The sequence below is a fragment of the Carcharodon carcharias genome, chromosome 8 (genome assembly GCF_017639515.1).
Source record: "Carcharodon carcharias isolate sCarCar2 chromosome 8, sCarCar2.pri, whole genome shotgun sequence".
NCBI lineage: Eukaryota > Metazoa > Chordata > Chondrichthyes > Lamniformes > Lamnidae > Carcharodon > Carcharodon carcharias.
Genome location: NC_054474.1, coordinates 66,075,705 through 66,097,392, shown reverse-complemented (window position 1 = coordinate 66,097,392; position 21,688 = coordinate 66,075,705). Strand labels below are relative to the sequence as shown.

Below are 21,688 nucleotides of genomic sequence, written 5' to 3'. Positions count from 1 at the left end.
AAACCAGCCAATCACTCAGATTGTTGCCACAATGCTTCGAGTAGATGACAGTTAAGAGAGGAACGAGTAACGAGAAGGGACTCAACCTCCTGCTCTAATGCCAGTTGGAGATAAACCCTGAGACCACAGAGCAGACACTGCAATTCCCTGCCAACATGATTGTGCAACAAGCAACACTGGAACTGAGTAGCAGCCATCCATTGATGACAGCACACACAGCCAAATACTAATGTGAGCTTACTACCAAGTCATACCTTCACAATAGGAAGGGCCATTTTCCATCCCAGACAGTGTCATGGTGAGCCGCACGAAGGAAAAAGAGAAAAAGCATTATAGAGATGAGCCCAGAATTTGTCCACCCTGTAAAGAGCGGGATTAACTAACTGTCATCTATCACCATAATTGGGGAATCGACAAAGAACGATTTAATGCCAAAGAATGGTAAAGGGGAATGAAAGGACACCCGACTGTGAGAATAACTTCCAATTCAACAAAGTTTGCCTGCAGCAACAAAGCCTACCACTCCTCTGACAGTTGAGAGAACATGATTTAGGAGGGTTATAAGACCTCCAGACTGCCTGAACCTATGAACACAGAGGCTTTGGTGGGGGGGGGGGGGGGGGGGGCAGGAGATGAGGTCAGGAGGAGATGGGGTCATAGTAATTATGTAAATACAAGAGGTAAACTGGGATAAAGATTTTGGGGGAGGTGTATTACAGCACATAAAGGCTTACCTTGGGACTGAATATAGTACTGTCTAAACAATGATACAAGAGAACACATGACTAGCACCGAGGGGTCAGTGTAGTATTGGACAGAGCTGTGTGTACAAGCAAGCATGGGGATAGCTCCTAATTTGGACCTTTATTATATATAATATTTATTGTATATAGTTTCTAGTAGTTAATAAATATTTACTGTTGAACTGCTTAAAACTACAAATACCTTAATAGGACCTACCAAACTACATCCAACATCTTATGACTGAGACTTCGAGCGAATTCTGAAGATTGGTAACTCCCCAACACAATTGATCCTGTAGATCACGGAATTGTGAATGGACATCTTACAAAGTCTCTTTTTTCAGCAATACCTATTGTCTCATGATAACTAACATCTTCTTGTGCTTATTACAACTTGTTGCTGTTCGGAGATGGGCTTTGGGGTCAGGCACAACTAGAATCTGCGGACCAATGGGCGGGGGTAGAAGGAGGGGGTGGTGATGGACGTCAAAATGGACCAATGGACAGAGAACAGAGGCAGAGCTGGGAAGCAGTGGGCTAACGGGCGCGCGGCAAGAGGCAGGGCTCGGCGGCAATAGACTAATAAGCGCTGAGCAGGAGGCAGGACGCGGTGAATGGCGACCAATGGCAGGGAACAGGAGGCGGGGTGGGGCGGCAGCGGACCAATGGGCGGGGAGCAGGAGGAGGGGCGGGGAGCAGGAGGCGGGGCGACAGTGGACCAATGGACAGGGAGCAGGAGGCGGGGCGGGCGAAGTTTATTTAAAGTGATGGAAAGTGTTGCGGAAACCGGCAGGTGGATGGAGTTGGGGTGCAGGGTGTGGAGTGGCCGCTGACATTAACACTGCACTCGCTCATTTTCAGATACAATTGGGAAGTTTGTTGTGGAGTTCAAGACTTGCTTGGAGTTTGAGGAGGATGGGAGTAGTCGGGTGACTGAGTGAGTGTAGGCGGCCCCCGGCAGGGAGGGAGGTCTCCCCTGGGCTGAGGAGGAGGATTCACCGCCACAGATTGCCGGCTTCCTGTTCTTACCCCCACACCCTCCGCCATCCTCTCGCTGATCCTCGTGTCTTCCTCTCCTGGCTGAGGGATGGCTTTCGCCAACTTCAAAAGGATTTTGAGACTTTCCACTTTTGAGAAGAAGAAATGCAAACAGTACGAACACGTCCGCAGGGACTGCAACCCCGAGGAGAGCTGGCAAGTGCTCGGGGAGCTGGGCGATGGCGCCTTCGGCAAGGTTTACAAGGTGAGGAGGCAACAGCTTTACTTTTTGCCTGAGCTGATAGTTATAGTTTGGTGACTTCTCCCCCTCAGCCTCTGCATGTTCGGTGTCGCTGAGCTGAGGTTCTCTTTTTTTTCAGCTTTCACTAAACTTTGTTCCACATTCTTGACGATCAAAGATATTGTTGCCGCCCATCTCTTTCTTAATCACGATGGCTTTCTTCCTTTCCACATCTTATGGAGAGTTTTTTTTGGGTGGCGGCGGGGTGGTGGGGAAAGCATCTGTGCGAAGGATTAATACCGAGCTTTTCATAACTATGTTACACGCGTTTACTTTCTGTGAAATAATCTTGTTACTTTTGAAATGAGTTATTTGGGAGGGTTTAAAGCAGAAGTGCACTTTCTCCCTGATCGTTTGTTCACCTCCCTGACAATTTGCTGGCGGAAGACAGCGCATTCTTTGTTTGGTGTGCGGCTTTTCATAATGAGACTGGGATATTTAGAAAATATTCCGCAAAATCTTGGTAACCATGCTGCTCTGTTTTGCTGCTAATCTTGAGGCTGAGAGTTTTAGACAGCTTCCGGCTGACGCACTTAGTGTGAAAAGTGGTCAGTAAATTCCCTCTTAATTTCTTAGAGTGAAGCCTTACTCTTGATGTGGTTTGGGAAGGTAATCCGGAGAATGGCTGAACTTGTCCACATCTTAACACATGGCGAGGACATTCGAGAGCCTTTATAAGTAAACTTAAGAGTAGAAACGAAAGTTACTGAGCCTCATGCCACCTTATTTGGAGCTGGGAGATTTGAGCTGTACTGCCAGGTTCACATCGTGCTTTGACCAGACAGAACTGTTCACCATTCAGTTTTTATATTTACTTTCTTTTTTGTTCTCGTCCTATGGTGGTGACCTTATGTCCCTAGCTCCCTTTATATTTATCTTCAGTTATTGGTCTTTGGATGCCTGCTGCGCAAAGGCCAAAGACCCCGTTGTGGTCTGCTACATTGGACCACAGCAGTAAGCACCTCATTTTCCATATCAGTAGCTTTGTGGATGTGCATTGTTATCAATTCTCAAAGTCAGATTTATTCACTGGCATGTAGCATTGAGTTCAAGCTCCACTGCTGACTGATTTTAGTGTAGTATTGTTCAAGATACAGTCTTTTGGATGAGATTTTGAAGAGGCCCTGTCCTCTTGTCACGGTGACTCTGTAAAGGCTCTCAAAGCACTATTCTTCCCTCTAAGAAACCCAGAGACAGATCATCTTTGTTTAATGTGTGTAAATTGGCTGCTCAGTTTTGCTACATTAGTGACTGCAATCCAGAAGTAGTTAATTGTGTTTGAAGTGCCTTGGGTCATCATGAGAACCTCATTAAGTGACAGTGGGAAACGGTGGATCTGTGGCATCTGCACTCTTTTAATGTTAAATTGTTTTCTGAAGAATTTCAAGACTTTACCTAACATGAGAAAGATTGTGAATGGAAGATTTCCCTTCTGTATTTTGTGTTGATAGGATGACCATATGAGCTGGGCAAAAACAGAATTACCTGGAAAAACTCAGCAGGTCTGGCAGCATCTCCGCCGATGCTGCCAGACCTGCTGAGTTTTTCCAGGTAATTCTGTTTTTGTTTTGGATTTCCAGCATCCGCAGTTTTTTTGTTTTTATATATGAGCTGGGCAGCTCAGTGGTAGGATGTGGTTTTGTATCTCTTATTTTCCCCATATATCGAATTCATGATCTATCATGTCATGAACAGAAGAGACGTGTTAATGTAGTGTAGCAGAAACCAGTAGGAAGGAGGCTGTAAACATTTTGACCATGAGATTTTGCCAGTATATGAACATATAATGCATTTTTGGATTCCTCTCCCCACTATTTTTGGAGTTATTTATTTTAAATTTAACCCCTGTGCTAACAGACTGCAGAGAGGATTTTGGGATAAATGATTTAAGCATTCAGAATCTGTTGGTGGAACAGATCCCTTGACCTAGCTGTGGAGTGATGCATGTATGTACTATATGTGGACTGATGGAAAGGAGAAAAATGTCAAGTTATTATGTACAATGAAAACTGTTTAAGTTGTGGACTTAATAGTGCCAATAGGTAATGCTACATGTAATTGTACCTGCAACAGAAGTTTCTGCCACAGTAATTGGGGAAATTTGATTATCCATTGTAACTAAGAAGAGTAAAGTTATTAATAACTGCATGACACATGATCATTTGAGAATGGAATGATGTGAACTTAAGCGATGGGTGAGCACAAAATGGGTAAATTTGCCCAGTATGCTTTAAAATGCTTATAAAAACACAGGATGGTTTGAGATCATTTGTTGGGGTGGTTGGGGTTGTGCTTCTGCTTTGGCATGTTATGATATTGAAGTATTATGAGCCCAAAACATGCTCATGAGGCCATATGTTGCTGAACTGAAGTGTCATTTTAAGTTGGGGGCTTCTTAACCATCACATGTTTATTTTATTCTACAGTGCTCTAAGCATGGAAAAGATTGATTGGGGCTGAGTATATGGGATAACAGATGTTAGCATATTAAAGTTTTAAATAATTAAGCTTTACTTGCATATCATAACTGAACTCTATTTAAAGAGGCTATTTTAATGAGCCTTCCCTGAAGTATATTTGTGCCTGTGATGTTTACCAATTTATCGAGGAGTGCTGCTAAGATTAGTAATGTATTTTCCTTGCTCAATTGGTCACCATAAATTAACTGTCAATTAACTATTCTCAAATTTGTTAATATTAAATCCCCAATGAAGTGAGGAGGTGTTGTTAGTTTTCTTTCTTTTTCTTCATTATAAGTGTATGATGTTGAGAGTGCCACCAGTCATGTCACAATTCATAGTACTTCATGACCCAGGAGGCCATTTTACATTTTGGTGTTGGCAAGCTATTTGACTGGGTCGATGGGGCTGAGGGCAGATAGTGCACCTGTCTTACTCACCTCATGCTGATGCATGGATCTTACAGCAGTTTACTGGATGATCAGAAGCAGAAAAGCTGGTGTCTATTTTTAATCTTTCCCTGAGCATAGAGATAGTACAAACCAGTTCAGCTTCATTGTTGCATTGACAGAGGTCAGCTAACTTAGCACAATGCAGTGTTGGAACTTATAACTGAACTGGTCCTCGTGGGTCAGGGCAGCATGTCGTGTGTGTATCTACTGGGCTGAACTTTGAGTCCTGGGGAACAGAGAATAAGTTTCATGACTAGTTGTACTTTTAAATTCTGAGTATGGGAAAAAGGGTTGCAGCTGAAAGAGACCTGACGCTAAACATGCCCAGAAAATGCAGAGCAGCAAGCAGTGAAGGTACTATGTACTATGAACATCATTGCAGAAATAGTAGAATACAAATTAGAGGAGGTAATCATCAAATTTTATTAGTGTCTAACCAGTACATGCCTTAAGTAGTGCATTCAATTCTAGTTGCTGAGAAACAAGAGACATACTAGTGCTGAGGGGCAGTACAGAGAATAACCATGAAATTAATACCCAGAGCCTGGATTTGATCTGTGAGAAAAGGCTACATTGACTTGAATGTTCAGCTTAAAAAAAGGCAACTTAAAGCTGGTCATATAGAGAAGGGTATAGAAAATATAAGCCCAGAAAGTTAAATTGAGTGTGTATAACTGGGGACACAAGTTCAAATGTGTAAAAGGTAATTTTAGGACTGATATCGGGTGTTGGGATTTTATGGCCTACTGCCAGCATATTTAAAGGCAGGGCTGCATGTGAAATAAAGCAGGTGGCGAGCCCATCCCCTTCCTGAGCTGTCCCCATTGTATGGAGGTGGGTATGGTGCCAAGCAGCTGCCCACTCTTAGGCCTATTGAGACCCTTAAGTTACCAATTAAAGGCCAGTTTAAGGATCTCATTCTGCCTTTGTCGTCATAATACATTGAACAGGGTAAGGCGGAAGGAAGGTGGCCAGCCCGCAACTTTAACAGCTTGGGCTAAAAGATGGGAAGGGAGGGATAGGTGTACCACCTTTGGGGTGGGGGAGAGGTCCTCTGTGCCCTCTTCCTTGCCTAGAATCCCAATCCCTCTCCAAACAAGATTCCAAGACTTACTTTGAAGTCCAGTATTCATCTTCCTCCTTCTCAGGGCTGTTTGTAATCCCAGCTGTGGCTGCTACTGTGTCTTGGCTGCTGGGCTACTCAGCTGCCAACCAAACAGTTTGGCCACAGCTCTTGAGGGCAGGACTTCTGTGCCTGAGGGGCAGAAGTTCCACTCTCACTTTGTTGAGGCCACCCCAGTGTATTCTCACTGCGGGGCAGCCTGTTTGAAAGCCAGCGAGGTGCCAACCAACTCGTCAGCTGGGAGGGTGAGCGGGGAATACGACCCCCACCCCCCAACTTGTAAAATTCACCCCCAGGAAATTCATCAGAGTGTGCCACAAACTCCTGATGGAGTAGTGGAAACAAAAACACTTCTTTCATTTAAGAAATGATTGGACGGGTTAAGATGTGCTGTACGGTCTTCCTCATCTGTATCTAGAGATTTTGAGGGTAATTAATTACCCTTACTCCACCAAAATAATTCATTGTAATACCTTGTGCAGCAAGAATGCAGCTACCGCAGCAACCAGTATGCCACTCTGCAGTTGAGAGTACAGTGCAGATTATTCTTAGCTCTCGTAGAACTTGTTCACTGAAGCCCCACCCTAGTAACAGTATTTTTCTCCATTTCAAGTTAAAAGTTGGTTTTGGATTTTTTTTAAATACCATAACACTTGCCTAAAAGTCTCTTAGTCAGACCACAGTTAGAGTACTGTGTGCAGTTTTGGGATCCACGTTATTGCATCAATAAACTATCTATAGAGAGGGTACAGTGTAGATTCAGTTAAGATGTTGCCTGGTCTGAGGGAATACAAATCGGAAGAAAGATTTGGAAAATTGGGGTTGTGTTTTTTTAAGAACAGTGAAGATTAAAGACTATTGGAGGCATTTAAAATTGTGAAGTGATGGGACAGAGTAGATAGGAATAGACTGTTTCTAGTGATTGAGGGCTCTAGAATAAGGGCGTGTAGACAGAAGATTGAATATAACAGGTTTAAGACAGACAAAAAAATTGTTGTTACACAGAAGTTGATGAAACTCTAGAATGAAGTACTGAAGTAAGTGATGAAGCAGAGGCCATTTTAGAATAGGTTAGGTGGGTGGTTGAAGGAATAAAGTACATTTCATTTCATGCCAACAGTAGCTCTTTCACACTCCCTTGATGGGGTACCTGTGTTGCTGTTGAGGTGGACATAACGAAAAACAAACTTCAGTTTTGTGAGTTAGGCAGTAACCTGGCTCATTAATTGGGACAGCTTGAAAAGGCAATTCATTTGAATTTGGCTGAGTTTAGTATAAAACCCAAAATTCTAGTTTGAATTGTTAGACTATTGTCTGTCACAATTTCTGGTCAGTTTCTTCAGTATTACTTGCATTGCTGGTTGAAAGTTCAGATTTGAAATTGGGATTGCAGTATCTGGGCCTCATGCTAAATTGAACTTTGAGTGGCTGACTTTAAACAGATGCAAAAGTGATTCTTCATGTGTTTAATATATAATTTAAGATTTTTTATTATACCATCGTGTTTGGCAATGTGTTAACAGTGCAGGTTAGCAGAATGGTTCCAAGGATGAAAGATTACAGTTGTGTGGATAGTCAAAATGGGGTTGCACTCTCTTTAGAAAAGCACAGGCTGAATGGAGAATTGACAGGTGTTTATTTGCCCCATTTAAACTGTTAATGATTTCAGAGAGAAACTGTTTTCAGTGGCTGAAAGGTTGCAAATGAAAAGGTGCAGATTTAAGGTAATCGGCAAAAGACCCAGAGGCAGCATGAGGAAATGTTTTTTTTAAAAGCAACGAGTGGTTAGAATTTGGAATGCAACACCTGAGAGTGGTGGATACAGATTCAAAAGTAAAGTAACCTTTAAAAGACAATTGGATGAAAATTTTGGATAAAAAATTGCAGGAATATTGGGAAACCATGGGAGAGTGGGACTAACTGGATTGTCCTTTGAAAGAGCCAGCAGAGATTCATTGGGCTGAATGACCTTCCTCTGTTCTAGGTTTCTAATATGTGTGGCTTAATTCTCCTACTGGCTGTAAATGTAACTACAAAAGGATTTGATTTTTAAAAGTTGCCTTTTTCAATCTAACAGCTGTTATCGAGAGTGCATGTCGACAAGAAACTTCTGTATACAATGCGAGTAGCTCTGTGTGGCAGATGAGCATTGAATGAATGTCTGCATCACAGATTATCCATTCACAATTAGTCTTCTGTTTGCATCTGTAATAATAAAGATTGTGGGTTTAAAATACAGTATTTAAACTGCCAGAATCACTTATGAAAGAGACTATCAATATAATTGCATCCTGCCAGTGCCACAAGTGAAACAAACACTACCTGAACAGTTGCCATTAAGATCTGGGTAATGATAAACACTTATAAGGAATTTCTGTAAGGCCAGACAGAAAGCGGAATAACATTGATCCAAATATTGCTGTTTGCATAGCACTCTTGCTTTTGAATTTACTGTAGATCAGTGTAAGAAGCCTAACTTCTCCAATCCCTGTTGTTAATTAGTGGCTTTTTCTGAGACTTGGAATTGCTTTCAAATTTTAAATCTTCAAAGACATTGTGCCTTAATTTGACATTTCAAACTGATTTAAAGCACATTTGTTGCTCTCCTATTGAGGTTGTCCAGCATTGAAATCATCTGCACAGTCCATAGTTAATAAGACATTCTTTGCTGTTCTCATCGTTTGGCTGATGAGTAACTGAGCCATAGAAACTGTGAATGTCCCAGGTTTGATTATTTGCTCAGCTAATTGATGTCTCTAGTCCTGAGTTTGGGATTGGCTTTTTGGGGTTGGGGATGGAGGGAATCTCACTAGGTGGTTAGTGGAGTGTTTTAGGATTCAGATATGGATTAGTGTGCAGACATCCTGTTGGAAGCATCCAAACACTTCCTCAGTGGAGAAGTACATGCTGATGTTCATTGCCTGAGCTCACCAAGAAAAGATTTTCCTGAGGCAGAATCTCAAAATAAGAAACCATGCATTCAAATCCCATGGCTCCAACTGGAACACACACAATACCCTGCAAACTGATGACAGCCCCATCTCTTGCTGGCACACCTTCTGATTGATCACAAACATCAACTGAAACCTGGTAACTGACTTAAGTGGTGAATTCCCAGGTTTCAGCCATCCATGGAAAATCTGGACAGCCCTGAACTGCTTGAGGATGGCCTGGGCAAGATGTGGCTACTTGCTCCACAAGTGGAACATCATGAGCTGCTCACATTGTGACTGTCATCACCCAGTCAGACCATCGCCCATATCCTGAACATCTGCCCTGAGAGACCCATTCTTGGTGGCATCACAACCATTCACACTGCATCAACTGGAGCCATTGAACCACGACATCAAACTATAACTGCTTCCCCAGCCATATGAATAAAAACAAAAAGCAAGATAGCCTTTCAGTGAAGTACCAAGCAGTAACTGAGTCTTAGAGCCAGTCCTCAGCAAGTATTCAACGCATCATACGTGAAATGGTGGTCTTCCAGTCGCATGCTTAATTGGCTGGGTCATGTTCAAGCAAATGTCTACATAGCCTAATGGCATTTTTTATTCCCTGAGCAAAGTTGCTCCAAAATCTTTCCTCAAATAATCATAAATACCCAGCTGGGCTGCAGGTTTGGAAAATATTGCAAAGATACAGTACACTGAGAATTGAGGCAACTGAGGTATATGACCCTTTTTTAAAAGAAAGGTTGTTTGATTGGCATTGTCATGTACACTAGACAGTACATTATGCATGGTGACTGGGGATCCTGTGCTTAAGCTTGACAAATGGTTTACATAATTATGCAATCATTAGAACATATTGAGGATTTGAAGTGATGAATCATTTAATTTCTCCTTTTAAATCTTTCATTTGGAAAGAAAATACGTTTCTCCCATTTTATTTATTATTGAGAACCCCAAGTTGATTGATGGGGACGCGGCACGGGAGTCAGGAAAACGGTCTTCTAAGTTGGGACACAGAGACCCATCAAACATCTGAAATACAGTGAAGACTAGTCCCTAATTGGGAGGGCACTTCCCTTGTTTCACTTGTAAGGTCTTTTTGTACATTTCACATTATGCTGGGCTATTCAAAATTTCAAATAGTTTCAGATCCAAATGCCTGAGAAGAATTACCTGGAAAAACTCAGCAGGTCTGGCAGCATCGACGGAGAAGAAAAGAGTTGACGTTTCAAGTCCTCATGACCCTTTGACAGAACTTGAGTGAATCCAAGAAAGGGGTGTGGTAGGGACAAACAAGCAGATCATCAAAAGATGTCACAGACAACAGAACAAAAGAGCACATAGGTGTTAAAGTTGGTGATATTATCTAAACGAATGTGCTAATTAAGAATGGATGGTAGGGCACTCAAGGTATAGCTCTAGTGGGGGTGGGGGGAGCATAAAAGATTTAGACCTCCATCCCCACCCCCTTTCTGTTTCTTCCCCCTTCCTTTTGTTTTTCCAATAAATTATATAGATTTTTCTTTTCCCACCTATTTCCATTATTTTTAAATATTTTTAAATCTTTTATGCTCTCCCCACCCCCACTAGAGCTATACCTTGAGTGCCCTACCATCCATTCTTAATTAGCACATTCGTTTAGATAATATCACCAACTTTAACACCTATGTGCTCTTTTGTTCTGTTGTCTGTGACATCTTTTGATGATTTGCTTGTTTGTCCCTACAACCACACCAACCCCCTCCACTTCTCTCCCCCCCACCCAAACCACCCCCCCACACCCACCCACACCCACACGCACCTTAAACCAGCTTATATTTCACCCCTTTCTTGGATTCACTCAAGTTCTGTCGAAGGGTCATGAGGACTTGAAACGTCAATTCTTTTCTTCTCCGTCGATGCTGCCAGACCTGCTGAGTTTTTCCAGGTAATTCTGTTTTTGTTTTGGATTTCCAGCATCCGCAGTTTTTTTGTTTTTATGCCTGAGAAGAATGCTTGATGCTAATTATTAAGATTACACTTGTACTTTATTGTTCTATTACCCTCTTGATTTTGCACATAATACACTTCTCTTGTTTATCTATGTATTGCCTTGAGCTTTCCAATGCAATCCTGAATGGCCTCTTACATTTTATCCTCTCTAAGCTTGAGCCCATGCAAAATTTGGCTGTGTCCTTACTCACACCCAGATCCATTCATCCATCACTGTGATTGCTATCCTACATTGGCTCCTGGTTAAGCACGTCTCGATTTTAAATTCTTAGCTTTGGTTTCAAATGCTCCACGGTCTCACTCCTTCCCATCTCTGTAATCTCCTCAAGCTCCACAACCCTCATGAGAAATCTCATCTCTTCTAATTCTTCACTCTTGAGCATCCCTGATTTTATTGTTTTCCCCATTAGTGGCTGGCCTTTCAACCACCAAGGCTCTGGAATTCCCTCCATAAATCTCTCTGCATGTCTTCTTTCAAGGTGCTCCTTAATGCCTATCTCTTAACAAAGCTTTTGATCATCTGCCCAATACCTCCTTCAATGACTTGGCATTAAATTTTGTTTTATAATATTCCTTTGTAGCACCATGGCAACTTTTATTGCATTAAGCATTCTATATAAATGTTATCATGAAATGTTTTTAGCACAGATTGGAACTAAAACTTTTCGTTTTGGCACCTGACTTCATTTCCTTTTCCTCCCAATTATATGATTGCGAATTTATTTGTTGTAAGGAAAATGTTATCTGGGCAGCAAGGAATGCACCCTCATTCTATGCCGTTGATCCCTTTTTCATCTAGTGGTTCCCCCTGGGCCAAAGTACCTCACAATATTTGGCTCCGAGTCTATGGCGGGGTAACCTGATCCCACTCCGCTGTTGCTGTTTCTCTTGATCACCAAAGCGATGGCGAGAGCAGTTCAGTCTAATTACACTTGAACCTAAAATTGTATATTTTGCTGCAAACTGCCTCAAATTACACTGGTTTTATCAGAGCATGAACTCAGTTCTATGTTAACAATTGATGACAAAAGCTACTCCAAGTTGTCCTAAGATGCTGTATTTCTTTGTATTTTGGTTATGAACCTGTAAAGCAAGTAAAGTTCTCATGTTATGAGTCATTAGTTGATGGAGCTCATGAGCTTATAAGGTAATGGGCAACAATTTTTAACAGCCTTGAGGAATGTACCACTTGTATTCTGCTCTGAGATATTCTTAGAGCGCTGTCTTAATTAGCATAGTGTTGATCAGATGTTGTGCCAATGTCTTAAGTGAATTGTTTTATTAAAAAGACACTTTTGAATGTAAACCTCCAAGCTTATCTTGTCTATAAGACTTCTCTCTCTTCATCTTTGATTCTATGCCACTGAAATGCTGACCACTTGGGCTTTATCCTTGGCCCCCATGCCAGCTGATATTGTAAGTGGTTCCATTTCAGGAATGAACCCCTGCTGGCCCCCTTTGTCCTTCAAACTGCAGCCCCCATCTCCAGCTTCCCTTTCTTCTCCAGTCTTTGAATGTGTTGCCTATCAAATCTTTTCTGATATTTCCCGCAGTTCCATGCTGAATCTCTCCAATCAGCTTTCCACACTTAAATGGCCCAGATGAAAGCCACAAGTGCCATCCTCTATGACCATGGGAATTAAGGGGAAAACTATCCACTGGCTGGAGTCATACCTAGCACAAAGGTTGTGGTTGTTGTTCAGTCAGCTCACCTCCTGGACATCACTGCAAGAGTTCCTCAGGGTCGTGTCCTTGGCCCAACCATCTTCAGCTGCTTCATCAATGACCTTCCTTCCATCATAACGTCAGAAGTAGGGATCTTTGCTGATGATTGCACAATGTTCAGCACCATTTGTGACAACTCAGATACTGAAACCAGTCCATATCCAAATGCAGCAGGACGTGGGTTATATTAAGGCTTGGGCTGACAAGTGGCAAGTAACATTACCTGGCACTTGTCTGGTGCCAATGACCATCTCTGACTAGAGAGAATCTAGCCATTGCCCCTTGACGTTCATTGGCATTACCATCACTGAATCCCCCACCTTCAACATCCTGGGGCTTACCATTGACTGGAAACTGAACTGGGCTAGCCATATAAATACTGTTGTTACAAGAGCAGTCAGAGGCTAGGAATCCTGCAATGAGTAACTCACCTGAATCCCCAAAGCCTGTCTACCATCTACAAGGCACAAGTCAGGAGTGATGGAATACTCCACACTTGCCTGGATGAATGCAGCTCCCATGACACTCAAGAAGTTCGACACAGTACAGGACAAAGCAGCCCACTTGATTGGCATCACATTCACTCCCTCCACCACTGACAAACAGTAGCAGCAGTGTGTATCATCTAAAAGGTGCACTACAGGTTTTCATCAAGGCTCCTTAGATAACACCTTCCAAACCCACAACCACCACCACCTAAAAGAACAAGGGCAGGGCAGATAGATGGGAGCACCACCACCTGGAAGTTCCTTCTAAGTCAATCACCATCCTGACTTGGAAATATATCGCCATTCCTTCACTGTTGCTGGGTCAAAATCCTGGAACCCCTTTCCTAACAGCACTGTGGATGTGCCTACACCACTTAGACTGCAATGGTTCAAGAAGGCAGCTCACCACCACCTTCTCAAGGGCAATGGGCAATAAATGCTGGCCCAGTCAGCGAAGACCACATCCCATGAATGAGTTTTTAAAAAAAAACCGTGGTGCATTGTTCCTCTACTGCCTCTGTGATCTTTGACATTAAATTATAACTGGACAATCTCCAGGAATGTTTTTTTTCTTGCCACTATCTCTAGGGTTCCCCAAAGATCCTCAGCCTGCTCGTCTTCCTTGCCAAATGCTGCCCCTTGGCGACATCATCTTCAGACATTGGATGAACTTCCACATAAAGGCTGGTAACACTTAGCTTTCCGTCTCTGTTGCCTCTCTCCATCTTCCCACTACCTCTGTCGTCAAACTGCTTGCCTGACATCTAATCTTGGATGAGCTGCAATTTTTTTCAGTTAAACTTTGGAAGAAGGAAACCACCCTGGCCCCCGCCACAAACTCTTGCCTCTGATTCTATCCTCCCCATGGTCACAATGAAACTGAGGTTTGCAGCTCTTTTCCTATTTGACTCCAAATCCTCTGTCTTGTGAAGTCAGCCTATCTCCTGCTCTGTAACATCAGCTTGTTCTGCCTAGGCCTGTCCAATCTGAAATTGTCAATGCTTTTGTGACCTTCAAGCTTAATATTTCCAGTGCTCCCCTGCTGGCCTCCATGTTTTAAAAACTGCAGTTCATCCAAAACTGCTGCCTATATCCTACACCAAGACCTGCTCACCCATCCTTGCTGATTTACATTGGCTCCCAGCCCTACACTTCCAGATAAAATTCTCATCCTTGTGTTTTAATCCTTTCATGACACCACTTTGTCTGTATCTGCTCCAGCCCGATAACTCTATTTTCCACCCTGACCACTACCCCCAAATCTGAGCTTTGAAGATGTCGATTAGACAATTGTTTTTGCTAGCATTCTGAGCCCGCTTTTGAAAGAGCTCTAATTATTTAGAAGTAAAAGTATATATGTTATGGACGTTTTTATTCATTCACGGGCTGTGGGCTTCACTGTCTAGGCCTGCATTTATTGCCCATCCTTAGTTGCCCTTAAGATGGTGGTGAGCTGCCTTCTTGAACCGCTGCAGCCAGTGTGGTGTATGTACACCCACAGTGCTGTTAGGAAGGGAGTTCCAGGATTTTGACCCAGCAACAGCGATGTAATGGTGATCTATTTCCAAATGAGGATGGTGAGTGACTTGGAGGGAACTTCCAGGTGGTGCTGTTCCCATCTATCTGTTGCCATTGTCCTTCTAGATGGTAATGGTCATGTGTTTGGAAGGTGCTGTCTAAAGATCCTTGGTGAATTCCTGTTATGCATCTTGTAGATGGTACACACTGCTGCTACTGCACGACAGTGGTGGAGGAAGTGAATGCTTGTGGATGTGGTGTCAATTAAGCGGGCAGCTTTGTCCTGGATGATATCAAGCTTCTTGAGTGCTGTGGGAGATGCACTCACCCAGGCATGTGGAGAGTATTCCATCACACTCCTGACTTGTGCCTTGTAGATGGTGGACAGGCTTTGGGAGCCAGGAGGTGAGTTACTTGTCTCACAACTCCTAGCCTCTGATCTGCTCTTGTAGACATGGTATTTATACAAAGCTAGTCCAGCTCAGCTTCCGGTCAATGGTAAACTCCCAGGATGTTGCTGGTGGAGGATTCAGTGACGGTGATGCCATTGAATGTCAAGGAGTTATGGTTGGATTCTCTCTTGTTGAAGATGGTCATTGCTTGGCGCTTGTGTAGCACAAATATTACTTGTCACTTATCATCCCAAGCCTTAATATTGTCCAGGTCTTGCTGCATTTTGACATGGACTGCTTCAGCATCTGAGGTGTCGTGAATGGTGCTGAACATTGCAATCATCAGCGAATATCTCCACTTCTGACCTGATGATGGAAGGAACGTTACTGATGAAGCAGGTTGGGCTGAGGACACAGCCCTGAGGAACTCCTGTAGCAATGTCATGGAGCTGAGATGACTGACCTCCAACGATCACAACCATCTTCCTTTGTGCTAGATATGACTCCAGCCAGCAGATAGTATTCCCCCTGATCCCCATTGACTCCAGTTTTGCCAGGGCTCCTTGATGCCACACACAGTCAAATGCGGCCTTGATGTCAAGGGCAGTCACTCTCACCTCATCTCTTGCGTTCAGCTCTTTTGTCCATGTTTGAACCAAGGTTGTAGTGAGGTCAGGAGCTGAGTGACCCTGGCGGAATCCAAACTGGGCATCAGTGATCAGGTTATTGCTAAGCAAGTGCCACCACCAGTGATAGCACTGTTGATGACCCCTTCCATTACTTTACTGATGATCGAGAGTAGACTGACGGAGCAGTGATTGACCGGGTTAGATTTGTCTTGCTTTATGTGCAGGACATAGGACTCATTTGTGAAAGCCCATCCCTAATTGCCTTGAGAAAGTAGTGGTGAGCTACCTTCCTGAGCACAAATGAGAAGCTTGGTAGGCCATTTGAGAGGGCAGTTAAGAAGTCAACCACATTGCTGGGGTCTGGAATCACATATAGAACATTAGCAAACTAGATAGATTTTTACAAGGATTCCGTAGTTTCATAGTCACCATTACTGATAGTGGGTAAAATTCCAGATTTATTCAATTAAATTTAAATTTACCAGCTGCAGTGGTAGGATTTGAACTTCTCCACATAATGAGTCTAGTCCTCTGGATTACTGGCCCAGTAACATAAGTGCCATGCTACCATGGGGATTGGATGTTATATAAAGCCAAATTAATCAGATTTAACATTTTTTGAAACTTTAAAAGGTTGGATCAGATCATGAAGACCAATCAGTCTCTGTACATGTTTAAAATACTAGCATATCATGCTTATGCAGAAACATCTGGGATAACCAACAGCCTGTCATTAGTGAAATTGGATGCACTGCACAAAGGTAACTAAGGGAGAGTGGCATAACTAGACTTCCAGAGTAAAAGAAGGCTTTACATTTACATGTATGCTGCAGTTAATTTATAATTTAGAAGCTTATAGAACTGAAATGACCTAGCTTTGTCTCTGGCCTGCATGACAACCTGACCTTTTCTCTCTCCCCATTCCCATCTGTATTGCTTAATCTAGGTATGCTCACTGGAGCTGTGTCCCCACAATTTTCTTAACTCAGCGCAGGTCAGTGGTGCTACCTAGATTCTGCTAGTGATGTGAAATTGCTACACTTATCCACTTATTTATCAGTTTGGCCCAAATGGCCTGTTGAACTTTGTCCATCTCGACAAGAATATGTGGAGTGTGTGTAACAATCTTTACATATAAACAGGAAATTTGAGGCCATTATCTTATTAAATATTTATCGCTGAGATCATAGAATGCTTAACATTCCAACCAATTAAAATAAGTAACTTGTTTTTAGAGGGTGTGGGGCAAATGGGACTATGATGGGTCCAGTGGACGTGTAAATGTATTCACTCTTTGTTGCAGGGCTACGTTTTAACACTTGAGATGCTTTTGAAAGGCTGTGTGTTTTCGCCAAAGTTATTTAATCTGTACACACAGCAAATACTCTCAGAATTAGATGTACATCCAGGGGTAAAAATTGGAGGCAAGAACATAACAAACTTGCGGTACACTGATGACAGCAGTGCTGCTTGCAGAATCAGAAGGGGTCCTACAAAATCTAGAAGTTTAGGATGTGGATTGAGCATGAACTCCAAAAAGACAAAAACAATGGAAGTCAGACAGAATACATAAGAAGAAACTAGAGTGAAGATTGTAGTGGATGGTGTCACACTACAACAAGTTCATAAGTTTCTCTGTTGAGGACAAATGATAACACAAGATGGTATATGTGGTGCCGACATTAGATGAATAATAGAGATAGCCAGAAATAATTGTGTGAAGATGAAGGATGGATCAACAACAAGAAAACTCAAGCTTGTAACAAGGAAAAAGCTCACAAGATGCTCCATTCTCCCCACTTTGCTGTGTGCCTTAGAAACCTGGAAAATAATTAAAGATCTGTGGAAGAGAATTGAGGTATTTGAAATGTGGGTAGGAGATGCATGCTAAAAATTCCATATACAGAAAATAAGACAAGTGAAGAGATGCTTGAATCTGCAAGAACAAAAAGGAACTCTTTAATGAAGTGACGTCCAGAAAACAGTGTCATTTGTTCAGAACTAAAAATCCAAAGAGATTTCTTCTAGACGGCAAAGTCGGGAGGCAGAAAGAGGGGTCAACCTCAGTGTAGTTGCACGTAACAGAGTGTTTGCAGAAGAATTACAGTTGATGTGTGAGGATGTGGAAGACAGTTGAGCATGACGCACCATGACAGCAGAACTCGTGGTAGGAGTAGCTACAAGCAGCAGCAGAAGTCGTTGCAGTTTTTGTTTAATGCACTGGATTCCACTTGTTTAATGTGCAAATAAGGCAGTGGCTCCCTTCCTCTGGAGTTTTAATTTTGAACAATATTTTTGTGGGAAGGTAGTTACAACAAATTGTAACAAAGCACTGTGCATACCTCTCGAGTCCTGATTAATTAAACGAATAAACAACAATTAAGAGAGTGAAAAGGAAATTCCTGTTTTGTAATGTGCATATATTGCGAAATATACTTGACTTGAAGTTCTTTTTTATTCACTCATGGGATGTGGGCATTGCTGGCTAGGCCAGCATTAATTGCCTGCCCCTAATTGCCCTTGCGAATTGCACTGCCGCAGTCCATGTGGTGTAGGTACATCCACAATGCTGTTAGGGAGGGAGTTCCAGGATTTTGACCAAGCAACAGTAAAGAAACGGTGATATATTTCCAAGTCAGGATGTAGCTTGGGAGGGAATTTGTGTGTGGGGGTGTTCCCATGTATCTGCTGCCCTTGTCCTTCTAGATGGTAGCAGTCGTGGGTTTGGAAGGTGCTATCGATGATGCCTTGGTGAATTCCTGCAGTGCGTCTTGTAGATGGCGCACACTGCTGCCACTGTGCGTCAGTGGTGGAGGAAGTGAATGTTTGTGGATGGGGTGCCAATCAAGTGGACTGCTTTGTCCTGAAACTTCTTGAGTGTGTGGGAGCTGCATTCATCCAGGCAAGTGGAGGGTATTCCATTACACTCCTGACTTGTGCCTTGTAGATGGTGGACAGGTTTGGGGAGCCAGGAAGTGTGTTACTCGCTGCAACATTCCTAGCCTCTAACCTGTTATTGTAGCCATAGTGTTTGTGTGGCTAGTCCAGTTCAGGTTCTGGTCAGTGATCCCCTGGATATTGATAGTAGGGGACTCAGCAATGGTAATGCCATTCAACGTAAAGAGTCGATAGTTAGATTCCCTCTTGTTTGGAGATGGTTATTGCCTGGCACTTGTGTGGCATGAATTTTACTTGCCACTTGCCTGTCCAAGCCTGGATATTGTCCAGGTCTTGCTGCATTTGAACATGGACTGCTTCTGTATGTGAGGATTTGCAAATGGTGCAGAAAATTGTGCAATCATCAGTGAACATCCCCACTTCTGACCTTATGATGGAGGGAAGTCATTGATGAAGCAGCTGAAGATGATTGGAGCGAAGACACTACCCTGAGGAACTCCTGCAGTGATGTCCTGGAACTAAGGTGATTGACCGCAGCCATCTTCCTATGTGCCAGGTATGACTTTAACTAGCAGAGAGTTTCCCCCTGATTCCCATTGACTCCAGTTTTGCTAGGGCTCCTTGATGCCAGACATGGTCAAATACGGCCTTGATGGTCAAGGGTAGTCACTCTCACTTCACCTTTGGAGTTCATGTTTGAACCAAGGCTGTAATGAGGCCAGGAGCTGAGTGCCCCTGGCGGAACCCAAAGGTTATTGCTAAGCAAGTGCCGCTTGATGGCACTGTTGATGACTCCTTCCATCACTTTATTGATGATGGAGAGTAGACTGATGGGGCGGTAATTGGCTGGGTTGGATTTGTCCTGCTTTTTGTATTACAGGACGTCGCTGGACAACTTTCCACATTGCCGGGTAGATGACAGTGTTGTAGATGTATGGGAACAGCTTGGTTAGAGGCACGGCAAGTTCTAGAGTACAAGTTTTCAGTACTATTATGGAATATTGTCAGGGCCGTAGCCTTTGCATTATCCAGTGCCTTCAGCCCTTTCTAGATATCACGTGGAGTGAATCGAATTGGCAGAAGACTGGCATCTGTGATGCTGGGGGTCTCCAGAGGAGGCTGAGATGGATAATCCTCTTGGCACTTCTGGTTGATTTGTTGCGAATGCTCCAGCCTTATCTTTTGCACTGATGTGCTAGTTTCCCCCCATCATGGAGGAATGGGATATATGTGGAACCTCCTCTTACAATAAGTTGTTTAATTCTCCAAAGCCATTCACAACTGGATGTGGCAGGACTGCAGAAGTTAGATCTAATCTGTTGGTTGTGAGATCGCTTAACTCTGTCTATCGCATGCTGCTTACATTACTTGGCTCTGTAGTCCGAGTTATAGCTTCACCAGGTTGACACCTCATTTTTAGGATGCTGCCCCGGCATGCCCTCCTGCACCCTTCTTTGAATCAGGGCTGATCTTCTGGCTTGATGCTGGGATATGGCAGGCCATGAGGTTACAGATTGAGTATGATGCTGCTGCTGGTGGCCCGCAGGACATAATGGATGCCCAACCTTGAGTTGCTAGATCTGTTTGAAATCTATCCAATGTACCACAGTGGTAGTGCCACACAGCATAATGGAGGGTATCCTCAATGTGAATATGGGACTTGGTCTCCACAAGGACTGTGCGGTGGTCATTCCTACCGACACTCATGGGCAGATGCATCTGCGGCAGGCAGGTGGGTGAGGATGAGGTCAAGTGTGTTTTTCCGTCTTGTTGGCTCTCTTGCCACCTGCTGCAGACCCAGTTCCGCAGCTACATCCTTTAGGACTCGGCCAGCTCGGTCAGTAGTGGTGCTACTGAATCATTCTTGGTGATGGACATTGAAGCCTCCCACCCAGAGGACATTCTGTGCCCTTACCGCCCCAGTGCTTCCTCCAAGTTGTGTTCAACATGGAGGAGCACTAATTCATCAGCTGAGGAGGAGGAGGGGGGGTGGGGGGGCGCGGGGGGGGGGGGGGGGGGGGGTGCAATACGTGGTAATCAGCAAATGGTTTCCATCCCCATATTTGACCTGATGCTGTGAGACTTCATGGGATCCAGTGTCAATGTTGAGGACTCCAAGGGCCACTCCGTCCCAACTGTATACCACTGTGCCGCCACCTCTGCTGCATCTGTCTTACCAGTGGGCCTTGCTGGAAATGAAGGTGCAAACTTTAGCATTGTCTAGTGCAGAGACTTATTATGCCGCACAATTCTGATGCCTCAAATTGATGTGATTTGCCCCTCCCAAAGCAAGATTCTTGTTTCATTAAAAAAATTGAGATTAGAATTTCAATAAGTAACCGGCAACATGACTCTGGCATAAATATTTTGGATTTTTTTTGTCACAAATCTGGCTCAAAGTTATTCTGTTGGAGAAAATATTTAGTTCCCCCTCGTGATGAGCCAGGATTTATTGGAACTAAAGAAGTGTTTGTTCAGAGGTCTTAAGTCAAAGAAGCACTGATGCAGCAGAAAGTGGAACCAGATCCAAAGGCTCAGTTAGATGATCACAAATAAAAAGTTAGTAATCTGACCTGTCCATTTAGCATTAATGCAAGTGTCTAATACAGATCCGTTGTTTTAAGATTGTAGCTGCGTTTGTGGTTAAAAGTCATCTAATGGAGCATGTTATTAACATAGTGAATTTTGCACGGCCATAGCTGCTGTAAACAGTTTTTTTTAAAAAGTGCTCTCAACTTCCCTTTCAGTTTCGAGGTCTATGATGGTCTGACTGATAAAGCTGGTGTGCAAAGAGTCACAAGGATGTGTTAATTTCCATCCTGATGTGGCAATTTGAAAGGGGGAGCCTTTTAATGACTTTCCTCATGTAGATGTTATGTGAGAATTGTTTAAACAAGTTCAATGAATCTGGTGACAACTATGCAAATATCATAAGTGCATTTGACTTTGAGCTGCATGGGCATAATGGGAGCTTTCACTGCTTCACTGCATGCATTGGTTTGTGGTTACTAGTGAGCTTGAGAAACTGAAACTGTT

General features: G+C 43.2%; 1 protein-coding gene across 2 annotated transcripts in view; it reads left to right on the top strand.

The window, feature by feature from the left end:
- The first annotated feature begins 1,519 nt into the window (after positions 1-1,519).
- The window catches only part of stk10 (serine/threonine kinase 10), a 126,682-nt gene continuing 106,513 nt past the window's right edge, over positions 1,520-21,688 (top strand). For both annotated transcript variants that reach the window (XM_041193638.1, XM_041193637.1), the window contains exon 1: positions 1,520-1,986. In XM_041193638.1, coding sequence (XP_041049572.1) covers positions 1,831-1,986 — 156 coding nt within the window. In that variant the 5' untranslated portion in view covers positions 1,520-1,830. The remainder of the gene's footprint in view (positions 1,987-21,688) is intronic.